At 42.4% G+C, this 21,099-nt stretch overlaps 1 protein-coding gene across 3 annotated transcripts in view; it reads left to right on the top strand.

Moving 5' to 3' along the window:
* CWF19L2 (CWF19 like cell cycle control factor 2) overlaps window positions 1-21,099 on the top strand; it is a 211,332-nt gene that overhangs the window by 89,540 nt on the left and 100,693 nt on the right. For all 3 annotated transcript variants that reach the window (XM_074984805.1, XM_074984786.1, XM_074984796.1), the window contains 2 exons: window positions 18,473-18,598; window positions 20,016-20,153. In XM_074984805.1, the coding sequence (XP_074840906.1) occupies window positions 18,473-18,598; window positions 20,016-20,153 (264 nt within the window). The remainder of the gene's footprint in view (window positions 1-18,472; window positions 18,599-20,015; window positions 20,154-21,099) is intronic.

Raw genomic sequence — 21,099 nt, 5'->3', positions numbered from 1 at the left:
TGTTGCTCCTCATGGCCAACTATGCCGCTCATTTGTCGAATCACAATTTCAACAACTATTCCAAGCTTACTGCCCTCATGGACTTCCTTCCGGAGGATAAAAGGCCAATTCTTAAGGCAATTGTGCAAGAGGGCTACGCGGCTTCTCGAGCGGGCGTGCAGATTGCACTGGATGTGGCGGACACAGCGGCCCGCGCCGTGGCCACTGCAGTGGTAATGCGGAGAGAGTCATGGCTTCACACATCCGGCATTCCAAAGGAGTTACAGGTCAAAATTGCAGACCTCCCCTTCGACAAAATAAAATTGTTTGCTGAATCGACCGACTCAGTCCTACACTCGAGCAAAGATTCCAGAGCGACACTTCGGACTTTGGGGATATATACCCCACCGTTCAGAAGGAAGAAATTTTATCCTCAGCAACGCCGTTATGGTTACCAACAGCAACGTACCCAATTTCAGCGGGGGTATGACCAGGGACGTCATCAACAAAACACATTATAAGGGCCCTAGGCGCCGGCCTCAGCAGGGCAACGCCTCCACAGGGCAAAGTGCAAGACAGCAAGTTTGACGGGTATGTCGAGGGCCACGAAGCCAAGACCGTACCTCACTGCCAATCTCAGTACATGTTCCATCACTGACTCAAGCCATTTTACCCACAATGGAAAAGCGTCATGTCGGACAAGTGGGTATTGGACATTGTAAACACAGGATACACGATCCCCTTCCAGTCTTTACCTCCACCAAATCCTCCCACCGCACCCCTTCTCAGAGACCCCTCTCACCTACCGGAATTAAGGCGAGAGGTGGACCACCTCCTATTCATAGGGGCGGTGGAGAGAGTACCGGAACAATTTCAAGGCAAAGGGTTCTACTCCAGGTATTTCCTGACGGAAAAGAGGACAGGAGGGTGGAGACCCATTTTGGATCTACGCGCACTGAACCAGTACCTACGCAAACAGCGCTTCAAAATGACTACGATGGCTTCAATAATCACGGCACTAGACCATGACGATTGGTTTGCAGCCCTTGACTTACAGGATGCATATTTTCATATCTCAATTCATCCAGCCCACAGGCGTTTCCTCCGGTTCCTTGTGGGCACAGATAATTTCCAGTACAGAGTCCTCCCATTCGGACTCTCTTCAGCACCCAGAGTCTTCACCAAGACCTTAGCGGTGGTGTCAGCATACCTACACAGACAGGGAGTTTTCATTTTCCTGTACCTGGACGATTTCCTGCTAAAGGGAACTTCCCGGGCGGAGGTATTACGGATGATACACATCACCACAAAAACGTTTACCTCACTGGGCCTCATCATCAATTTCTCAAAGTCAAAGACCGACCCCACGCAAAATATAGAGTTTATAGGGGCTCGGATAGACTCAGTCACATCAAGGGTGTATTTACCCGAGGCTCGTTTTCGTGCCATCGAATCTCTCGTACAACTACTAACGTACAGCCCCACTGTTCCAGTTCTCACGTGCTTACAACTGTTGGAGCATATGGCAACCACCACGTTTGTGGTGCGAAACGCCAGGCTGCATATGCGAGGATTGCAGCATTGGTTGGCAACCGTATACAAACCCTCAATCCACACCGTCCACAAGAGGGTGTCACTTACAACAGAGGCACGAAGCTCGCTAACATGGTGGGGAAACCCCAAGAATCTCCTAACAGGGGTGCCCTTCCGCCAACTGCAAATTACTGTGTTCATTACAACAGATGCCTCCCATATGGGATGGGGGGCTCACATGGACAACAAAACCACTCAAGGATTATGGTCCCCCTCAGAGAAGACACTGCACATAAACATATTAGAGCTCAGGGCAGTGTTCAATGCGTGCAGGCATTTTCACAATTATCTGAGCGGAAAAATAGTCGGCGTGAATACCGACAACACCACCACCATGTTTTATATAAACCGACAGGGGGGAGCCAGGTCTCGTACGCTTTGTGCGGAGGCAGTCCGACTCTGGAACTGGTGCATCGCCAACAATATAATCATAAAGGCTTCATACCTACCGGGGGTCCACAATGTCAAGGCGGACCAACTCAGCAGACACTTTGCGCCCACTCACGAGTGGCAGATCCGTTCAGACCTACTTCACCAGGTGTTCCGCAAATGGGGTTTTCCCCAAATCGACTTGTTCGCCACCTGAGAAAACAAGAAATGTCCCCAATACTGCTCCAGAGCGGGCATGGGACAGGAGTCTTTGGGGGGACGCCTTCATGATCCCATGGAAAGGCCCTCTACTTTGTGTTCCCTCCCACGACACTTATACACGAGGTCTTGGAGAAGGCCAGAAGGGAGAAAGCACGCATGATACTCATAGTCCCAACCTGGGACTGGCAACAGTGGTTCCCATTGCTCTTGCGCATGGCTCAACATCGGCCATTTCCCCTACCAACAGTACCGGACATTCTCACTCAGGCTCGGGGGTCAATACTGCACCCGCACCCGAAGAGACTTCGGCTACAAGCATGGCTAATCCATGGCTAAGCGCCTTAGAGACTACATGCTCAGAGGGAGTACAACAAGTCCTTGAATGTAGTCGGAGAACTTCCACCAGAAAGACTTATCAGCACAAATGGTTGCGTTTTTCCGAATGGTGTTCCTCCAGGCAACTAATACCCCAGGACGCCACCATACCTACGATTCTGGATTATTTGCTACATCTCAAACAAAACGGACTTTCGCTATCCTCTGTAAAGGTGCATCTGGCGGCTATATCAGCGTTTCAGCATGAAGAGGATGGATCAACCACATTTGCCCATCCTGTTGTCTCGCGTTTCCTAAAGGGGTTGGTGAATCTGTACCCCCCTCGGAAACCAATACTGCTGTCATGGAGTTTAGACCTAGTTCTACACACCCTCTCGGGACCGCCCTTTGAACCATTGGCTACGGTCCCCCTTCGACTGCTTACTATTAAAACGACTTTCCTCCTGGCAATCACGTCAGCTCACAGAGTGAGCAAACTCGCGGCCATAATGACCACACCACCCTGCACAATCTTCTCAAAAGAAGCGGTGGTCTTACAATTACACCCAGCCTTCGTTCCGAAGGTCTCTTCAGACTTTCATATCAACGAACCAATAGTGCTGCCCTCATTCTATCCTAAGTCTCACAACTCAAATGAAGAGGCACGGTTGCACTTACTTGACGTAAGAAGGGCACTGGCCTTCTACATCGATGGAACTAAACCTTTCCGGAAAACGGACAGACTACTGGTGTCCATTGCATCCAGGTCAAAAGGAGAAGCGCTATCTTCACAGAGGATTTCAAATCACATTGTGTCTTGCATAAGACTGTGTTACGAGATTTGCAAGAGTCCTCTGCCAGTTCCGCCAAGAGCCCACTCTACTAGGGCGATGGTGGCGTCAACGGCCTTCTTCAAAGGCATCGCGCTGAGAGATATCTGCAGAGCGGCGACGTGGTCTTCCTACGACACCTTCGCCAAGCACTACGCCATGCACAGGATGCTTGATGAGGATACACTCCTGTCGACAGCAGTCCTTTCACGGGCAAGCTGCACATAAATCGGGTACCCACCTCCTTTTTCGGGGTGGGGTGTTACTGCTGGGTAGTCACCTACTGTGGAGCACCCATGGGGACCACTCGAAGAAGAAAGAGAAGTTACTCACCTGTGTAGTAACGATGGTTCTTCGAGATGTGTCCCCGTGGGTGCTCCACTACCCACCCGTTCCTCCCCACTTCGGAGCTCTGTTTGTGTGTTTTTCAGGGGCGTCCGGAGCGGTTGATCAGGAACTGGCGGGGACCGGATTGCGCACATATTCAGCGCCTCATTAGCATGCCACCAGCAGTGGCTCTTTGAAATTGCCACGTTTTGCTGCCACACAGCTTGTTCGGACAAAGTTCCTTTTCCAAAGGACTCCACCAACTTCGAAATCCCCTTATTCCTATCAGCAGAAAAGGGCCCCTGTCTGGACAAGCTGCGTGACAGCGAAACGCTGTAATTTCAAAGAGCCACTACGAGTGGCATGCTAATGAGGCGCTGAATATGTATTTCAGTGCCTCATTAATAATCTTCAAAAATGGCCATTCTCATGGCCATCTTAAAGAGTTGTGCTAGTGTAGACATAGCCTTTCAGTGGAGAGATCAGATATAATAATCTGGGGCAGACAAAAGCCCAAAAGGCCTCCTGAACTGGGTTGGTTGGTCGGTTAACAGGTATTCTGGTGACTATTGCTTTCTATGACAAAGCATTTTATTAAATAAAAGGACTTGTTCACTTTGATCCACATCTTTGGTGTCAGCACCCGGTGGTTTTCCCCCGCGATGTGGTATCCAATTGACGTGCGGGTGAGCCGGGGCCAGAACCCAGGGACCTTGAGGAAGGGGGAATCCCCCTACCCACCGGCAGGAGCAGTAATGCAGTCACTAAAGGGCAATGGAACTCCACCTAAGATCTGCCCACCCCCTGACAGACAGGCCACCAGTCAGAGGGAGAAGGAAACCAACACTGGTGTAAAGTATAACTAACAGAAAGTTTATTAACACAACAACAGGCAAAAACACAACAGCAACAGTAAAACAAGCACATAAACCAATTAATTATATTATTAACTCTATGCCTAACTATACTTTAGCTTACAAATATAACTGTGTAGTCCATCCTGGATATCTGTGATATTGTATTTATTGTTCCGCAAAGGAAGATGTATTCGTTAAAAAGGAGGGAAATGGAAGGAGGGAAGGGGAATCTGGACCGGGACGCTACTCCTGGTCCAAGCGTCTGGTGGCAGAGGTCGCTGGGTTCTTTGCCCTTTGATGACCTCCCAACCCCAACCTTTTCCCGGGACCTTTAGCCCACTCGGGAGAATTAATAAGGAAGGGTAAGGGGGAGAAGGAGAAGTTATAGGTAACTTCTTATCATTAAACTAATTACTACTATTATTATTATTCATCTATATTGATTGCTTAACATTGAAAACTGGTAAGACTATAAACGATATTTAACTATACTTAAATGATATTTAACTATAACTAACACTAGCTGTACTGCTTTTAATCAAGTGTGGCAGGCTTAATAGGTCCGGCCTTGCAGGGTTGGACCCCCAGGCGTTACCCTCCCCCCGTCGAGAGACGGCACAGTAGGGGCCACGTCTCCCCTACTCCCCTATGAGGGGCTCTGGTGCCCACCAAGTGTCTATAAGTGTTTATAAGTTCTAGTGTAGTGTCTGAGGCCCGGCTGAGCCGTAGGCCTAATTAGTTTACGTGTCTGGCAAAGGCGTTGTCCAATCCAGGTGATGAGTCAAGTCCAGTAGTTTGTCCAGTCCGGTGTAGCGTAGTTAACAATGGCTGGCCCCAGCACCCGTGCGGCTTGTGTGCGGTGATTTGGCAGGAGGAGTGGCAATGACGTTGGTGGGTCCTAGGTTTCTTTACCGGGCACGCAGTACCTGTGGCTGGAGCCACGGGCCAGTTCGCCACCCGGTGAGTATGCCTGAGGACCCACTTGCCGCTCCTTGATGCAAGCGCGGTGCTGGGGTTTGCAGAGGCTCTGGTACGGCGGCGTTGCTTCTCAGCTCCTAGCTTCCCTCAGAGGGGGCTGGGCCGCAGTGATTAGCTCTTTTCAACAGTACTGCCTAAAGGCAGATACTGAAGTGATTCGCTCAAAACGCTCCCTCAAAAGGGTAGGCGTCACAGTGATTTTTCCCAGCTCTGAGGCAGATCCACTCAGAGAGCGGCTGCCACTGTGATTTCACAGCTCAGCTCTGAGGCAGAGCCACCCAGAGGGCAGTTGCCGTGGTGATTTCCCTCAGCTCCTGAGGCAGAGCCACCCAGAGGGCGGTTACTGTAGTGATTTCACAGCTCTGGCTCTGGCCTCCAAAACAGAGGACACCTAGTGGTCGACGCTGCTCTGCATGGGGTTCGCAGAGTTCTTGCTTGCAGTCCCTCAGGGCTTCTTCTCTCTTCCCACTGTCCCCGAATGAGCTGAGGGCTCCAGATTTATAGGCAGTTTTTATGATTATTTATGAGATAATTACCATATTCATGATTTGTGTCACAATCTTCAATCAGGTCCCCCTCTTGGCCAAAGGTTCTGGAAGCTTGATGAAGCTTGCTCCCTTTGGCCAATCAGAGGACTCCATTTGAATCCTAGCTCCATGGATTCAAGTTACCGGGGAAGCTAACTGCCCCAAAATGGCCGTTGGTGGGGCCACAAAACGGCAGCCTATAGGATTTTTAGATTCTCCATGTCCCTGTATTGATTTTACCTCAGCCAGAGGCTTGTTTCCCCTGACACATGGGGGCGATTATGTCCTAGAGATAAAAATCCCCGACATTTGGGACCTCAAGATTTGACTTTTTCAACTTTTGACTTTTTCAGCAGATAAGAATAAAGGGGTTGGGATTTCGAAGTTAGATAGGAATAAGGGGATTTCGAAGTTCCCGGGGTCCTTTCAAAAAGGACCCCTGTTTGCATGAACTGCACGGCAGCGAAACGTGGCAATTTTGAAGAGCCGTGGCCGGCAGCAAGCTAATAAGGCACTGAATATGTATTTCAGCGCCTCATTAGTCATGGCCATTTCGAAGATTTGTGCTAGTGTAGGCATGGCCAAAGAGTGCACTTCAGAGTGTTTTCTTTCTCTCTCAACAAGAAAATGTGTACATGTTTGTGTTCCTTCTTGAGTTAGGAGCTGGCAGTTTCATGGTAATGGCAGTTTTTATGCTATGACGCTGAATATTCTGATGACTTTTATTCTTTCATGAGACTATCCTTAGATTTCTTTATTTTTTGGTGAAGATCTGCAGTCATTCTTGCATCTCTTTGAGCTTATGCAATATTTAGCGGATCATTTGATCAGTAATGTGAAAAACAGTGATCACATTTTTCCAGTTCTTTGTGAGTTCCAGTAGCTCCTTATCCTGTCACATACTGATTTTTAAAATTTTTATTTTTCACTTTTGCTTTCAGTATTGAAAAGCAGTTCCAGTTTAATAGATTTGCTCTCAAGTTATCAGCCTTCTCTCTCCTATTGCTCAGCCATTCAGTCAACTGGCTGTTCCTCAAATTAAACTGCACACTTGGTGGCAGGGCTTTTTCATTTTCTGCTGTTCAATTATGGAACAGGCTCCTTCTCTGGAGACTTCACAAATCTCCTTCCAAAGTTTTACCTAAGAAACCATTTTTTAAAACTGTTTTCCTGATTTAGGTTATACATCAATGGTTGTATAACAATTCCATAACTTTTTGTGAGGAAAAGTTGCATTGTACAGAAGATTAGACTGAACTGGAACTCATGATTTCTTCTTGGATGGTAACTTATAACACTGCTCCAGATTAGTAATTTAGTTTAACATATTTCTTTTTAATTGTATGATCTCTGAAAGAGCAATTGTAATTATGTTTGTATAGCACCTAGCATATTATGACCCCAGTCTGCTTGGCATGTAGGTGCTTCTGCAATATAAATTAAAAATAATATAAGACCTGCTGATGGTTTAAAACCAGTTACGTAAATACTCTGAGACCTGCATCCCTAAAGAAGCAATAAAGAAAGAGACTGGAAATTAAAAAAAAAAAAAAAAAAAGGCACCACCATAAAATCTTTATTTAAAACACTGAACTAGTTATTGTGTATTCTATTCAGAACTAATAAGAGTTCATGGGAATCTTTGCAGCATCTTTGAGTGGTGTCATTTATTTTTAGCAGGACTGGTGATAAATTTTTCTTTTTCCCATGTGCTATCTTTAAATTGACTTTACTGTGTACAAGTGAATAAGTAAAAAACTTAATATAGTTACAGAAATGTAGGCATTGTTGTTACACATACAAAAACAAACTGTGATTCAAGGTTCCTCTGCTTTTGATTGACAGACTGGGGGAAAGTTATTTTGGCTTGAAGAGACTTTGTGACTTTGTATCAAATGTGAGGAAATAATTGACCTCAGTTAGCATGTATGATTTTCAGTTTTTCTGTGGTAAAACTTGCTATGTCTAGACCTACTTTTATCTAACAGATGTCTGTTGTATTTCAGTTACCAGAATATTACTGGCTAATTTTACTTGATTAAAATTAGTAAAATAGCGAGAGCTCACTTTTCTCTAATGGAGAAATTTGTGGGGCAAAATAAATTAAAACATAGTTTAATTTGAAGGGAACAACCTATAGAGTATTAATTTTGAAGATAAACCTTGGTGTGTTGGTAGTTGTTATTAAGCAAATTAGACATGAGTTGACAATGTGGCAATGCATCAAATATATTAAAGCTCCATGGATAAAAACCATTATGTCATGGAACAAAGTGGCCCTTTTCACATAGCTCTGCATGACCACATCTACCAATATTGTATTTAATTCTGACCTCTCTATTACCAGAAAATATTGGAGTTGGGAAAGAATTCAAAGAAGGGGAATGACAAAAATAATCAAGAAGTAAGAGGGATTAATTCTAAGAAAAGATTAGAAGAGCTAAATAAAGGTAACTTGACCAACAATAATGAAGTTGGGGAAGAAGCATAAATCAGTATTGTATATTAAAAGTGTGCACACCACCAGCAATGAAAATAAATTATTTATCATAGCCCCAAGGCTAACTAGAAGTAGCGGGCTTTTCTCTGGCATGCTCTGCAGCCAATCAAAACTGAGTAAACAAATGTCTGTTTAAAGAAATTTTTGTTCTGTTTCCTTCATTCTGCTTGGAAAAGGCCTTATGGCTTAAACATCACTTTAAATCATGTTTGTTGTTATAAAGGTGTGTTAACTGTCCATCAGATCTTTTCCTCTTTGTCTTCTTCGTCTATCCCTTCATGGGAGGATGAAATAATTTGTGAGCTTTAAGTGGCTGAGGATCCCAATTTGTGCCTTACAGATTTTTCCACAGAAATGAGAGGTGTAATCTTGGAGGTGTTTTTCCCTTTCTTTCCTTCTTTGTCTCTTCTGACTCACGAGTACGATTTTTTTTCTGCCTGGAGTGAGCTGTGGCTTGGTATATGGTGCATAGTGTTCTCCCCCAGAGTGAGATATTTGAAGTCATATAATTGACCCTCCCAAGGGCAGAAACTAGCTTGTTTGCCAGCAAATGTGATTGTCATATGCAATAACAGAGAAGACTAATACATATGAAGGGACAAGGAACCCTTTTTTAAAATAGATTTTGTTTTTTTTCCGAATAAGGAAATTGGAAGGAATTCATTCCAAGGCAAAAGGCTTTTCTTCTGTACTGTGGTATGGCACCAAAATCTAGGAATAAGAAAAAAGAGGTAAACTGACTCCATTAAGAAGGCCTGCCATTTTTGAGACCACTGGTGCCCCGTATTTGAGGCTTCCTTTTTTTTAAAGCCTCAGCCATACACCAAGGCCTGTTCTTCTGGGGAAGAGAATATTGTGATTAGTGGTGATGTTTGTGGGAGAGAAATGTGTTTTGATTAGACTTGATTTAGTTGTGGTTGGTTTGTTTTTTGGCTTGGGATTGAGGAGCAGCTGTTAGCTTCACTTTTTATTTTATTGTACTTTTAATTTTTTGGCAAAGGTACTCACAGCTCAGTTTGGATACTTATGAAAATCTTACAAGTTGGAGGAAGTAAATCACAATAACAGTACACTGTAAAAGTGGAAAAAGAAGTACTCGAGTTATGATGTCTGCAGGTAATGGTATATTGCTTCAAGACAAATCACAAGAGATGTCAGTTTTATTTAGTGCTATACTTCAAAAGACTCTCACCACCTACTATACAAGCTAAAAATGCAATTAAAATGCAGTCTTAGTTTGCAGTTAAGTTGTGAAGTCTATTGCTCTTACTAAATAAGTACCCCGTAAGATGCATGCCTGTGCAGTGGCCTATTTAGCACCAATAAGGCTCTCAAGAAACTCTCCCAGGGATGTGCTGCGGCCAGAGGAGGGCTGCCCCACTATCAGTCTCAACTTAGTCTGGCCTCTGCTGTAGCTGTGGGAGAGATGGTCTGAAGCCAACACCAGCCTGAACCTGCCATGGCTAGGATGCCTCTGAGACTGAACTCGGATTAGGCAACCCAAACACAGCTGTGGTGAAGGGTGCGGGGCTGGCTTGGCCCTGCTCCAGTGCTGCCATAGCCAGGGAAGCCTGAATCCAACTGCGGTGATGGTGGCCTGAACCCGGTTCCAACCCAGCCCTTGCTTGAATCCACTGGGGCAAAGGGAGGGAAGACCGCATAGTCTGTACCAGCCCTGAGCTCCTTACTCCCAGCCTCACCAGCCAGTGCCTCCTGAACCCCAGCCCTACCTCTGAACCCACACCCCCAGTCAGAGCTCTCAGACCATTGCACCTCTACTCTCTGCCCCAGATTTGAGTCCTCTTCCACATTCAGAACCCTTTGACCTTACCTCACCATATGAATTTTGTTATGTGCACCCACATGAAGGTGATGTGTTGCACGTTGCCACTATATTGTTGCACGTAAAATTCATTCTGCACAGGTGTGAGAAGAAAAGAGGAAACACTGGCTGACAGATATTTTGCTGAATAGAAATACATTGTAGTCATCAATAATTTTGTATGTGGAATCCTCTTGTAAGATACACCCTAGAGGTCAAGAAGAGGAAAAGGTATAGCCACCCCTCTAGGAAATCTGTCTTTCTTCCAGCCCACCAGAGTACAAATGAGAAGGATTTTAATCTGTATTGGAGTCCACATTCCCATACTCTCCCAGGGCAACAGTAACCTCCACAATCCCTTTGGGGGGCACAAAGTGAGACAGTGAAGAGGGGCACTACTATGAAATACCCTTTTCATTGCATGGTGTGATGGGGTGCAGTCATAGAGGACCATGTGGGATGTTCCCTTGTGTGCTGTTCTAGAGAGTGAGATCCTCTGGTCTACCCCAGCTAAGGCACAGAGTTGGGGTTACTAACCCCGACAGAACAATGCAGGCACTGATTTACTTCAGCTCTGGGAGAATGCAGTTCTAGGACACAGCCCTCAGGAAATCAAACCCCTGAAGAGATCAAAATCCCAGATAAATCTGTTTCTTTCTCTGTGCAGATCTATTACACAGAGGGCTTATCAGGTATGCCCACTTTGTCAATGAAAGGGAGATGTGCACAGTGGTTGCCATCCCCAGATGATAATTACTTACACTAGGGTTAATTAGAAACAAAAGAGTTTTCATTAAGCAAAAACTGTAGGATTTAACTAGTTATAAGTAGAAACAGGCAGATCAAAGTGAGTTAGTGGGAGGGATAGCTTAGTGGTTTGAACATTGGCTTGCTAAACAGGCTTGTGAGTTCAATCCTTGAGGAGGCCATTTAGGGATCTGGGACAAATAGATTAAAAAAAATTTGTCAGGGATAGTGATAGGTCCTACTGTGAGGGCAGGAGACTGGACTCGATGACCTCTGAAGGTCCCTTGCAGTTCTATGAGTTAGGTATACAGTATCTCCACATATTTTACCAGATTAAAAGAAAAACTCATAGGTAGTTGACCAAGGCCTAATGGTTTCCTCAGTCAGATTACACCTTGCAGTTATTTTAGCATTCCACCCTGGAATGGGAGTGTGACAAAGTCCCTTGTCAACCCCTGTGGGTCTCTGCGCTTCCTCGCGGTTTTCTCTGTTGTGCCTCAGAGACTCACGGAGACCCCTTATCTGCCCAGGCCTTTCCAGAGGCAGGAGTCTCTGCTTAGTCAGCTGTCCTCATCGTAGGCACGTCCCAACTGGGGTGGATAAAACCAGTCCCCTTGCAGGCCTGTGCCTGTTCTAGTGGGGTGACCCTCTGGGGAAGGGTGTGGGGACTCCAGACCCGCCCTCTACCCTGGACTCCAGCTCAGGATCCCTACAAGGTCAAGAGACTGCTGGCAGGGCCTTGACCCCTGCCCAATGTAGCAACCTCACCCTGGGCCACTTCACCCATCGCTTCCCAGTGGTACCTTGTTGTTCTTGCTCTTGCTTCTCAGTGCACCTTCCAAAATCCCGCCCCCCTGCCCCGCAACTAGCTAGTGGGAACCGAGTGCGGGGCCAATGACTGCTGATTAGACTCAGCTGTGGCTAATGGTTAATGAGGCCCCCAGCTGTCTGCCTTAATTGGGAAGCAGTAAAGCATTCCCCCACCAGCCAGTATACCTGCCTTCTTGCAGAATTCTGTAGCATTGATGTCAGAGCCGCCTTGTACAGTTGAAGGGCCAGTTACATTCCCACCTTGCTAAAGTGATCTCCCAGTTTCATAACAATCAAAATATTTTTCTACTTGTTTTCTTCCCTGAGTTTTATGCCAATAGTAGGGAATGTGTACTCCACTCCCTGGATGTTAGACATGCACTAGCCTTTTATATTGACTGCACAAAACACTTTCATGAGTCTCCACAACTTTATATTGCTGTCGCTGAAAGGGTTAAGGGACATCTTATTTCTTCCCAACAGATATCGTCGTGTATTATGAGCTAGCGAAAGAGCCCTTCACCCTACCCCCTTTGATGGCACACTGCAAAAGGGCACAAGTAGCAGCAGCAGCCTTGACTGCACAGGTTCTGGTACAGGTTATCTACAGGGTGGCAACGTGGTCCTTAGTACACACCTTTGCAGCTCACTACACCATCACGCACTGTGCCAGATACGATGCAGCCCTCAGCAGAGCACTTGAATTCTTAGCTCTACACCAGGGTTATTGTTTGGAAGTCATCTATCGGAATGGACGTGAGCAGTCACTTGAACAATTAAAAACAATTACTTACCTCTAGTAACTGTTGTTCTTCGAGAGGTGTTGCTCATGTGCATTGCGAACCCCACACACCTCCCCTTCGTCGAAATAGCCAGCTAAACGGAGCTCAGCAGGGGCAGGGCTGGTTGTTGCATATGTGCTCTGCTGGGGGAAAAAGCCTCCGACGACTGCTCAGGTGGTGCACACGCATGTATCGGAATGGACATGAGCAACACCTCTCGAAGAACAACAGCTACAAGAGATAACTAACCGTTTTCTGAGAACCCCACCCGCTCTTGCTACTCTTGGTGCAAGATTGATGTCTGCAGTTGCTACGTCTGGCATGTCAAGTCTTTATTATTTATTTATGTTATTTTAAGTCTCATCTCAAGGCATATGATATTTTTCTACTTTGTATCTCTCAGTTTCTTCGTCCCTCATTAATTTAGTTGATTGCTAATTAATCTAACTCCAAGATAAGTGAGGAGTTTTTAGATATGTTTTGTTGAAGTGGCAATGACAAAAAGTTGGAGATGCAGCTGCATTAAATGTGAACAAGATACAAACATGAATGAGTTCGGCTTCCTGCTCTACTACACTTTTTGTAATGTCCTACTTAGTTGCTGGTCTTCTTGGGTGAGTATTCTGTGATAATAATGGTTCTCTTATCCTCTCAATAAGGATTCAGCACAAGGCAACTGGTGAGGGTGGCTCTGGGGTGGCAGCAGCCACTTGTCCCCTCTGTTCCCCCGGTGTGCCAAGCTGCTCTTCTGCCTCCCCACCTCTTCCTCCAGAAGAGCCATTCTGCTTTCAGTGAGTGTGGAGGTGGGTGGGTACTGAGGGAGGTTCATTGTCCTCTTTTGTACCCTTCACACATTACCCTTGGTTCAGTACTGAGTAGAATTAAAACTGTAAAGTGCTGAGATGATCACCAGTTTTTGGAGGAACACCTGGACTCCTTGTTCTTTTTGCTGAAACAAACTGGCATTGCTATCACTCTGAACCTTTAAGAGGACACCCAAGACCTGGAAATAATCCAGAAGATGTCTGCAGGGCTGATTTCAATAGTGAGAGTGTGTAATATAACTATATGCTTCTCAAACTAAACATATGCAGATCTTTTTTTCAAAAAGTGATTAATTCCTATTGGAGCAAAGCTAGCATCTCAGACATACTTGTTTGGTTCACAGAATGGGAGGATAATGGGACTTCACGGTATGACAAAGGAGGGGAAGTAGATCTATGTTTTTTTTAAATTCATAACTTCTATGTTCTTGTGTCAGTTTCCTTAAAAATATAATTAAGCTATTGGAGTCAGCGACAATAAAGTCTGATTATTCTTTCAGTCATAAAAGCATGCTAACAAGGAGAGTCTCTCATTATGATGCAGGGACAGCAGATGTAAGGCAGACACATCAATTACATGACAGAAAATAGCCTCTGATTGAGATTAATAAAGCAGTTTATAAAATTTGACAAAGTCTGTTTTAATACCCAGTTTAGCTACATCTTCCTTATTAGGTCTAATTTAATCAATGAACTTGAGTTTCTTTATTTCCAGTTAAATAGTAACAGAGAGGTAGCCCTGTTAGTCTGTATTCTAACAAAACAGACCAGTAGTCATGTAGCATTTTGAAGACTAACAAAATAAAATGAAAGCTCATCACCTAATAAATTGTTTTGTTTGTCTTTGAAGAGCTACATGACTGCTGGTTTGTTTTATTTTCAGTTGGTAAGCAAGTAGTTAATCTTGTATCTTCCTTGCCTTAATGTCATTAATTTTCTTTCACAAAGTTAAATAAAAATATATTGTCTGGGTATAATTCAGCTGTCTACCAAGTGTCTTGAAAGAGGCACAGCCTCAATATGTGAAGTGGAAAAGATAAGGAAAAAAGAAGAAAAAATGCATGCTGACAATGGGCCCATTTTAACACCTCTTCTGGAATTGAAAAAGGTTTGGCAACTTGTGTAAACTTGGGAGCAAGAGGTGCATCACCCTAATTTAGTGTTACTGTCTGAATAAGCAACCAAACTATTTTAAACCTAATTGAAAAGATCCTTTTGACAGCCATTTTCAACATCCCATGACACTCCTGCGAGGTGGATAGACACTATGAATCCCATTTTGGGATTGGAGGCCCCTTTCATTTATGCGGAGATGCAAACAATGTGGCCACACTACCTCATCAGTGCTTCCTTTGCTTATTTGTTGAGAAGAGCATAGCTGCTTGGAGACACCTACAATAATAAGAGACCCGCTGTACTACCTGACATTTCCTGGTATATAAGAAAATTGAAGGACCTCACCTGTAATCTTATAATGGATTATAATATATGATTATGCAGAGGACCAGTGCTAACGGTGTCAAGTTCTTATTGGCCTTACATATAGTAATGTAATGCTCCCATCTTTGCTTGCATGTATAAACCTGCCAAACTGAAGTTCCGTATCACGAATCTGACAAAAGTGGGTACCAGCACATGAAAGATTGTGCCTAAATACACGTTAGTGTTTAACATGCCAAAAAACTCCTTGTTGTTTTAATAGTATTAATTGTTATGGTGTAAGTGTGTCTAAGATATTATTGGAGAAAGCTAAAGTAAAAGATGACCAAGTCAGTGGAGTTTTTTTTGTCTTCATTTCATTTTAAATAACAGATGTATAACAAATGAAAGAGACAGATATTTTGGAAAATAACCGTGCACAAGTTAGTGACTGTCATAATCCATAAATGTTTGTATCACCTAGAAAATGATTTGATGTATGTCAGGAGGGTGATAAGTACATTATGCCACTGCTTTCCTATTATTGTTGTATTGTGAAATGTTATTTTTCTCTGCGTTTTCACTGTGTTTCTTGTGCATCTGTATCATGGTATCTCACTTCAGAAATGTGGTCAATCTTGAGCTTTGTTGAAGTACAAAAATATCATTACATAGACTGTTCATTTTGCTGAAAATGAAGGATTTCTTACCAATATTTGGTTCAAAACAAAGCAAAATTTCAAGTATGACATTTCAAAGCAGTGCAGGGAATTATACCACAAAATTCAAGAACAATAAGAAGTCTCGTGGCACCTTATAGACTAACAGATATTTTGGAGCATAAGCTTTCGTGGGCAAAGACCCGCTTCATCAGATGCATGAGTGGCGGGGGGGCGGGGTCAGAGGGGTGTTTAAAGAGTGGGGTCCCAGTAAGAGGGAGGGCCAGAGCTGACAAGGTCTATTCAGCAAGGTGGAAATGGCCCAGTATCAACAGCACTTATCAAAAGAGGAAAAAACAAATCTGATTTGTTTTTTCCTCTTTTGATAAGTGCTGTTGATACTGGGCCATTTCCACCTTGCTGAATAGACCTTGTCAGCTCTGGCCCTCCCTCTTACTGGGACCCCACTCTTTAAACACCCCTCTGACCCCGCCCCCCGCCACTCATGCATCTGATGAAGCGGGTCTTTGCCCACAAAAGCTTATGCTCCAAAATATCTGTTAGTCTGTAAGGTGCCACGAGACTTCTTGTTGTTCTCGAAGGTACAGACTAACACGGCTACCTCTCTAATACATACCACAAAATTGTTCATTCTAACAGTACAAGACATTGTTCTGCTTAGAGGCTACTTTGTGTCTAAAATGATTTAAACTGATATAAGACAGTGGACAGTAGAAAATTACTTTTAAAACAGTTAAATTAATCTGCAATATAAAATCTTATTATAAGGTTAAATGTACAATATTTCCCAGAATATTCTTATTTTTGGTGATACACAAACCAGAAGATCCAGAACACAGTACAGAGGCTCAAAGTCTGCAATGATTTTGCGAGGCTGGCAATTTGAATTTTTTTACTGAAGCAAATATGATATTAAAATGTGTCATAATGACATAAAAGTATCATTTTTTGAAGTTTACAGTGTTGTAGCTGTGGAGTAATGGGTGGAGAGTAGGGGAGGTGATGTATTTTATTGAAGCAACTTAAAATACTTTGCCTCCTGTTTTTATAGTGACAGTCATACAAACTTGCCTTTTAAAATTAGAACCACACTTGGTGAGCAGGGGATTGCAAAAATAACAAGAGTCCCCACAGGAATATGACTAAAACCATCTGAGAGAGACTTGGATCCTTTTATTTTCAGCATTGTGCCACTCACCAAATTCTGCTTATGAATTCTTAGCTGCCCTCTATTCTCTCCAAGAGAAAAGTGTATTTCAGTGATACCTTTGAAAACAGCCTCCTGCTCACTCATGAATATTAGTACTCACACAATTGAATGGGAGGTGACAGGAAGTAGTTCATGTAGGTGAAGTCTTGGAAAAGTCCTGCTCTGTTTGTTAGGTGATTTGGCCTTGACTTTCCTGGTAATGCTGGTTAGGTAAACTGGTATTGCTATCTGAAAATGTTGCAAATTCCTACATTTTGTTCTAGAGCTTCGCTTTATGGATGATCACAATCTGAGCTTTAATATTGGTATGGCATAGAATAAGATCCCCGGGCTGTCAACACCTATGTAGGAGGCTGTACTTCTAAACATTTCTGGGGGTTGGGTTTGGAAACCACACTGCTTGCAATTCCAAAACAGAAGAATAAACCAGCTATAGGATTACATTTTTTTAGACTAGAATCCTTTTGCCATCCCAAGTGCAGTGTACATTTTGATACCTTTTTTAGGGTTTCATGCCAGTTCCTGTCACCAATGGTTCAGCACATAAACCATTCATTATTTTTTCCTGCCTCTGTAGCTTACTTAGATTGGTAAAGCTAGACAAAAAAAATTGTGTTGGGCTGCATGACATTTTTTATAAATGCTGTAGATCACATAGCCAAAATTTAAGTAATTCCAGGTTGCTTGTTGTGGTGAAAACTAATCTGTACTGACAAACATTAACAGTAAAGAAATAAATTTGTTGTGTAACCAGTCATCTATCAGACGATAATCTTCAGTGTATTTTGATATTGGTTTGTAAAATTAACACAATTGAATTGAAATCCTTTTGATCCAATGAAGTGTGTAAAACTGCATAAGCTGTGAGTAAGGCACAGTGGCATCAGGATGGCACATGTGCTACTAAATCTTAGAATTTTTAAGATGGCTTTTAGCAAACATATTTGTTTTTGCATTTAGTTTGATGAACTGTTAAAACACTAAGGCTACATCTACACTTGTCCCCTTCTTTGAAGGGGATGAGGTAATCAGAGTGATGGGAGATTACTAATGAAGTGCTGCGGTGCATATAGAGCACTTCATTAGGCTAAATCTCCCACGCGGCAACTTCGAAGTGTCAAACTTTGAAGTGCCAGCATGCCATGTAGCTGCGAGCACCTTGAAGTGCCTTTACTCCCCAAAATTTTAAAGGCACTTCAAAGTAGCGCGGACACTTCTAAGCTCCCGTGAATACACGGCATGCTGGGACTTTGAAGTTGCTGCAGGGGGAGAATTTGCCTAATAAAGTGCTGCATATGCATTGCAGCACTTCATTAGTAATCTCCCATCACCCTGATTACCATGCAAGTGTAGACGTAGCTTAAGGTAGTTATCATTTTTCTGAATAACTGTTGTTGCTGTCACTTGTCTAGACTTTTTAATAGTTTTTTTTTAAACCTTGGATTCTATTGTAAACACATGTTTTGTATTGATGTACTTAGTCTTTGTTCCTATTTGAAAAGGTAATATGTGTTATTGCAAAATCATATTTAAGCAAATAGTAATAAATAGTAGATTTTACCTGTTATATACTTAAGTCTTTGGAATTTTGGTGATTTATGTGCTCTTGCCATTTTTTTTTTTTGCTTTGTTTTACCATTCTTATCATATTTTTAAAATTCTGTTTTAAAACATGACATAGACTACAAGCTTGCAAGAAGACCATGAAGTGGTCCTTGTTAGAACAGATCAGTCTGGAAGAGCATGGCCTGTGAACACAACTGGAGAGCCACTGGAGCCGAAAGGAGGAAGAAGAAAGAGACAGATGGTATACTTTATATAACACCTTTATTGGAGTGTAGTTCTTAAACTGCTTTGTGAATATACTGTTAGGAGGGCATAAAACTGATGTATGTATTATTCAAAGAGTAGGCAGGTAACTGAGAAAATAAGTTAATTTTGAGTATGATATAAAATAGATGGTGAAGAATAGTTTTATTTTAAAGTGGTTCTGCTTCCCTTAGGCTATGTCTAAAATATATCCCCAAATAGCGGCCCCACAGCTTTTTCTGTGCTCGAAATAGTGCAGCAATTTTGAGTGTGGTATTGCTTTTCTGCTACCCTTCATTGTGAGAGGGGTAGTGGAAGCCGTGAAATAGGCAGTTGTTTTGAATGGCACCAAGTTTGAATTAAGGTAACTTGAAATAATTTACACAATTTGCATTGTGCAAATTGTGTAAATTAGTTTGAGTTAGGGAGACAGTCTAGACATAGTCTTAGAGTTTACTTAGGGAATTTATTTAAATATAAATCTAACCTAAAAAAATAAGAGAGCGTCTTTTCACCCCAAGCCAAATATTTTGATGATAACTCGTCTAGGTCGTAAAAATTATTTGTTCTATTTTTTAATGGTGTGAAGCAAAATACGTAAAAATAAGGGGATCTCCATTCTGTTCAGTAGTGTAAAATATAGACGAATGAACATTTTGGGGAAGCAGCCATGCCTACTTATAGCACTGTACAATGCTTAAATCATTGTGTGTGATATTAGGTTGTAAATATTAAATAATACTGGTCACATATATATTTATTGGCTTAGGTCACATGTGTTGGATTGAGGGGTTCTGTTTCCTAGTCAGGACCATTTTTCTGTCTTTGAAAAAATGGCCATGATTTTTAAAATTCATTCTTGCTTGCTGAGACTTTTTAGTAAAAGCCCATTAAATAGCCACAGAAGGATTCTGTCTTGTCAGTTATTAAGAATATTGGTGCTGAATAAGACCGGTCCATGTGACATGCTGCTGTGAAGGAAAAATTGTTATCCATTTAGAAAAACACCATCACCACTTATGTGTGTGTCCATCTCAAGTGTTCAGTCCCGAGCCTTTCTTGAAGACTACCAATTGTACAAAACAGGATGGTGTAGACAAACATCTAATATCAACTAGGGTGGAACTTTACCATCTTTGGCAATATTTCACAGCAAAGACAGCACATTTGCATGAATTCTCTGTGAGACCACTGTTGTTTCTGGCACACATGGTCATGAAGTTCCTTGGCAGTTCAAACACTTACCTGAGTTATGAATACCTTAGTAACATCTAATTCCCATATACTATTAGCTTTTTCAGTTAACTTCTTTAGTTCTTTTCTTAAACACATTAACAATTTGAACACCTTTCATGGAATCCTGGTCCTAGTGAAGTCCAGATTAAAATATTTATTTTCAATCTTTCCACTTCCAGGGTGCTACTCACATAGATAAAGAAAGAGTTAGGTATTTCCAGGATGATGATGATCTGAGCCTGAAAGATTTGATCAAAAATGAAAAAATGACAACAGCAGACGATCAAAACACGCTATTCATGCGGATGGCATCAAAGGTAAGGTGTCAGTGTAATTGTCCTGAAGATTGAAATAGCATTTCCAATGTAAACCCTTAATTTAAAATTTCTTTTAAAAATAACTGTTTGGGATTAATTTTCATATTTTTTATGATTAGTCTAGATATGGATTGTTTTGTTTTTTTGAAAATTGGGTAAAAATTAAGTCAGATCTTTGAAATAATTTTTTTCATGTAGTCAGAATTTTGTAAGGATGCTTTTTTTTTTTTGCACCCTGTAAACTCAACTGAAACTTTATTTTGATATGTACACATCCTGAATGGTAACTGTTTTGGTTTGTAGACGATTTCTTTTAGAAATACTTGTGGACATTTAAAGGATATTATGCATTATTGCAGATACGGTGTGCTACTTTCCTTACTACTTTAAATGTATTTTAGTACAGTGTTCCAAATGTCTGCTGTGGTAGGTATTTATTAATGTAATCTTTCTTCTAGTTGCAAATACATTTAGTTATATTTTACTTCTGCCTGAATTACAGTGAGTAGTGAAGGAGAACCTATCTTTTCATGAGGAACAAAGGCAGGGTAGCAGACATAAACTGATGACAGGTTTCTTTTACTCCCATGAATCAGAACTGTGCAGTGGAGTAGGCAAAGCCTGGTTAAGCTAAAGAATTAATAAAGATGTTAAATTCCTAGTGTGTGGAGTTTACAAATATCACTTTCACAAAGCGTAGGTAAAGTAAATGGGGTGGAAATATAAGTTTCTGACTATTTTCAATGAAATGATGGTGCTTAGGCTGAAACTTAAAAGACCCCTTTAACTGAAGCTAAGGATTTTTTTTTTAATGAATGGAAATGGGGAGCATTGTCTGATGATAGAGACAGTTAGAACAGAATGATAAGATGAAACTGAGGAAGATTTTTTTCAGATAAAGTAGGATTATATAAAGGCTAGTGTGGGGTTATTTTTCCATATAGAA

Source organism: Carettochelys insculpta, chromosome 1 (genome assembly GCF_033958435.1).
Source record: "Carettochelys insculpta isolate YL-2023 chromosome 1, ASM3395843v1, whole genome shotgun sequence".
NCBI classification, from domain to species: domain Eukaryota; kingdom Metazoa; phylum Chordata; order Testudines; family Carettochelyidae; genus Carettochelys; species Carettochelys insculpta.
The sequence above is the reverse complement of the archived record's forward strand: the minus strand, read 5'-3'. Positions and strand labels throughout refer to the sequence as shown.